General features: G+C 45.0%; 1 protein-coding gene across 2 annotated transcripts in view; it reads right to left on the reverse strand.

Moving 5' to 3' along the window:
* Positions 1-3,784: 3,784 nt before the first annotated feature.
* The window catches only part of LOC122542228 (ferritin, middle subunit-like), a 5,831-nt gene continuing 5,556 nt past the window's right edge, over positions 3,785-4,059 (reverse strand). For both annotated transcript variants that reach the window (XM_043679742.1, XM_043679744.1), the window contains one exon: positions 3,785-4,038. In XM_043679742.1, coding sequence (XP_043535677.1) covers positions 3,883-4,038 — 156 coding nt within the window. In that variant the 3' untranslated portion in view covers positions 3,785-3,882. The remainder of the gene's footprint in view (positions 4,039-4,059) is intronic.

Consider the following 4,059-nt stretch of genomic DNA (forward strand, 5'->3'; position numbering starts at 1 on the left):
AAAAATGGCTAGATTTTGTTGACATTCAACATTTGCCTATTGATTGACAGTGACAGAAATGAAGTGCTTTTGGGTCATCTAGTGCAGGCAACTGATGTACTTTGTGGATCCTTTCTGAATCTGCTGCTATCTCTGTGACCTTAGGTCTCAGGAAACACAGTTTAAAATCAAAACACTAAATGTGCCTTCGCCATGTAGGAGGCCTCAGGCCTCCATGTTTAAATTGGTGTTAGAAACATATTGCATGATCAACGTTTCAACTCCATGTTCAGGTTTTAATTGTTTCAAGATGAACTAGCCCTCAACTCAAGGGTGTTTCCAAGTGGAGAAATTATGATTCTGATTCTGATCCTGTTTACATTGTATTCTGTCGAACGTACAGCTCAGAAACTGGCCTCCCAACTCGATGTGGTCCATACTCACATCTTAATGGACATGAGATTATCTCAATGTGGGATATAAATGAATTAATGTTATTTCTACAACTACAAATTCTGATACAGAACAGGAATGAGAAAATATATATTCAGCAAAAAGAAAATGGTATGTTAGCATGAGACGTGATTATAGAACAATGGTGGATGTATGGGCAAACAGGAAAACATCTGTTTCCCCGCTTACGCGGAGACACAGGAACAAACCCTAATCAAAGAGGTCAAAGTGGCCTCAGGATAGAAATAGATGCTGATAGAAGAAAAGATATGCCTAATCAATAACCTACAGTAGACTGACGTCAAACACCCTTATGGGAGTCAGAGATAAGAGTTTGTCACGGACAAGACAGGATAAACAGAAGTTTAAGGAAATGAGTGACGTAAGCGAAGCAGGGAACAAACAATGGAATAAGGAAAACATATGGGAAAAGAAACTGTATAAATTGCAAGAGTTTATTGGGATATACTGTGCATTTCTAATTGCCGTACCTGGCAATTGGACAGGGCACCCATTTGCGAGTGTACAAATAAACGACTGATTCAGATATTTGGTCTCGGACTGAAATTATTAAAGTGAGTGAGCTTTTGTTTCTCACATCAACATAAAGTTGATTGTGTTGAACTGAGCAGCCTCCAGTGGAGTGGTGGGCTGTGAGGGTTTGGGGATTGAATTTCCCCACTCAATGTTAGGGTATGATCACAGCCTTGACGGATGGATTGGTGGAAGCAAGTTACTTTGACCCAGTATCTGATTCAAATACCAGGTTACAGTCTAGCCATTACTTGTCAGATTGAGTTACAAATTTGTGTATGATACATGGAACCATGGTCAGAGTCAACCCTGATAAATATTCATGGCGATGAGAGCAGGTCAGAGGCTGGGAATTCTGTTGCGAATTTCTCAAAGCCTCTCCACCATCTACAAGACCAAAGTTATGAAAAGTGGTGGAATTCTTTCCAATTTTCTGGCTGAATGCAGCCCCAAGAACACTGACGAAGCCCCAGGGAAATCTCTCGCCATCCTGAGTTGGAATAATATCACTGTTTCTAAATCCAAGTCCCGGAAGCCCCCCCTCAGCAGCACCAGCATTCTGGTCTCTCCCACACCAGGTGGGCTGTAATAACCAGCTCATCACCACCTCCTGAAGGGTAACTGCAGCTGGGCATGAAATGCAGCCTTCTGATTGGCACACTGAAGATTGAGCAATAAAAACCACCCTGTGATGGGGTGTGGGAGTGCAATACTAGAGGGGCATAGGCTAAAGGTGAGAGGGGAACGATTAAAATAGTGACGTGAGGGGCAACCTTTTCAGAGAGAGGGTGCTGTGGACATGGAACGAGCTGCCAGAGGAAGTGGTGGAGGTGGGTACAATTCTAACATTTAAAAGACAGTTGGATGGATACATGAATGGGAAGGTTTTAGAGGGACATGGGCCAAATGCAGGCAAGGGCAACTGGTACAGTTTTGGAAATCTGGTCGGCATGGACAGGTTGGGCCAAAGGGTCTGCTTCTGTGATGTATGACTCTACTGGTGTGCAACAGCATGTTTCTTTAGTATGGTGTGGTGGCTCAGTGGTTCGCACTGCTGCCTCATAGCACCAGGGACCTGGGTTTGATTCCAGCCTCGGGTGAGTGTGTGGGCGCATAGAGTGTGCATGCTCTCCTTGTGCCTTTGTGTGTTTCCTATGAGTGCTCCAGTTTCCTTCCACAGTCCAAAGATGTGCAGGATCGGTGAATCGGCCATGGGAAATGCAGGGTTAAGAGAATTGGGTGGGTCTGAACAGGATGCTGTTCAGATAATTGGTGCAGACTCAATGGGCTGAATGGCCTCAGCCTGCACTGTAGAGAGTATGTCGGCATGACTTGATTGTTTACAATAAAAGGTTTTACGTTGTGGAATAAATATGTTAAGGACCTAAACCCTCCCTGAAGGCTGCAGTATATGCTCACTCCAAAATTCACTCAAACAATCACCAGGAGAGCCCCCTCTCCCACCCACGATCCCTGTAACCCCCAAAGATGACGGAGCGGCTGTACAGGAGAGTCAGCATCTCCAGGTTTTCTTTCAGAATGACAGCACTCCCCAACTTGGAGCAAAATCACTGCTCCTGCAACATCACTGGGTCAAATCAAACTGCATCAGGAGAATCCTTCAGCAGATGGGAAGCTGGGATCAGCTTGGACTGCAAACTGCTGACTTTAGCAGCAAGAGTAAATCAAATGGAAGCATCTAACCTCAAGCATTGCTGCATTATTCCCAGATCACTGTCATCCTGCTCATTTCAGCTGTAGGTGACGATGAGAGCATGTGCATTAATTCAATGCAGCTCAGGAGAATTTCCTCAGCTGACTCCCAGGACTGTGTGTCTGCAGTGAATTATCCCAGCTCTGGGTGGGCAGGCATGAAGTCTATTGAAAGCATAGGAGCGGTGTTAGGAGTGAGTCTTCAGATAGGGAGGTACATGAAAGTGAGGGAGATACAGTAGGATAACATTGCTACTGCTGGGAAGAACTCCCCCTGCTGTGGGTTGACTCCTAGTTGTGCTCGAATGGGTATTTCATCAAGGTGCTCATCAGGTGCTGCATGTTTGATTCAGATTACAGAGTAATGAGCCACTCTGTGTACCCCACTGCTAAGGGCTGTAACAAGGCAAGGGGTGAAGATCACAGGCCCCTGTGCTGGTCTGAACCCCAATGGGCTCCTCAGGCTGGGCTCAGAGGTAAAAGAAAACAGTAGCATTTAGAATATCCTGGTCATGTTAGAGTTCCATTGGGAGCTATAACCAGACAAATTGAGATTATATCATGAGCTAGTTCCACCATCTGGGTAGAAACCAGAACCTCATGGACCTCACCCAAAGCCTATAAGAAAGGTGAACAGATCTGGTCACCCCCATCATGCAGTTTTTGATTCCAAATTGTGGAGTCCTTCTAAAGTGAGGGAAGGCATTGATGTGGAGATGAACACTTGATGGGCAAATCTGGAAACGAACTTGGAATCAAAGATTTAGGGAAATGGATGTCTGAACCTAATCTTTTGACAAGGTATGGAAACTTCCCTGCCCTCTGTTTGCCTAATACTGTAGGCATTAGTCCAAAAAAACAGTATAGTGCTTCGACAAAAGAATCGTTAAAAATGTTTTATACTCCTGAATGTATAACACCCAACCTCATGTGGGGCATGATAGCTTGAATTTTAGTTACAACAACCCCATGTTTTAGTCGAGTGATGTGAGCCAAATTGCAGGATGATTACTGACATCAAGCCCCCCCAGAGATAGCAAACAATTTGGAGAGAAGGATCAGTGGTGCAAATGATGGACAAAAAGCAAGATCAATACAACATTTTATTCATTTCCATTCAGGTGGTATGGGGGAAGAAAGCCAGATTGTCCAAGTGAAGTCAGTAATGCATTCAGACAAGAGCAGACAGTACCCCATGCCCCACTAACTGCTGTCCTCCAGCGAGAGCCTGTCAAACAGGTACTCTCCCAGCCCATTCTCAGGAGCTCCCAGACGCTTCAGGTTGGTGATGTAGTCCCCAAGTCGCTTGATGATCTCAACCTCCTCATCCAAATAGTGGGTCTCCAGGAAGTCACACAGCTGGAACACAGGAATATTACA

This window comes from Chiloscyllium plagiosum, chromosome 39 (assembly GCF_004010195.1).
Source record: "Chiloscyllium plagiosum isolate BGI_BamShark_2017 chromosome 39, ASM401019v2, whole genome shotgun sequence".
Lineage (NCBI taxonomy): Eukaryota > Metazoa > Chordata > Chondrichthyes > Orectolobiformes > Hemiscylliidae > Chiloscyllium > Chiloscyllium plagiosum.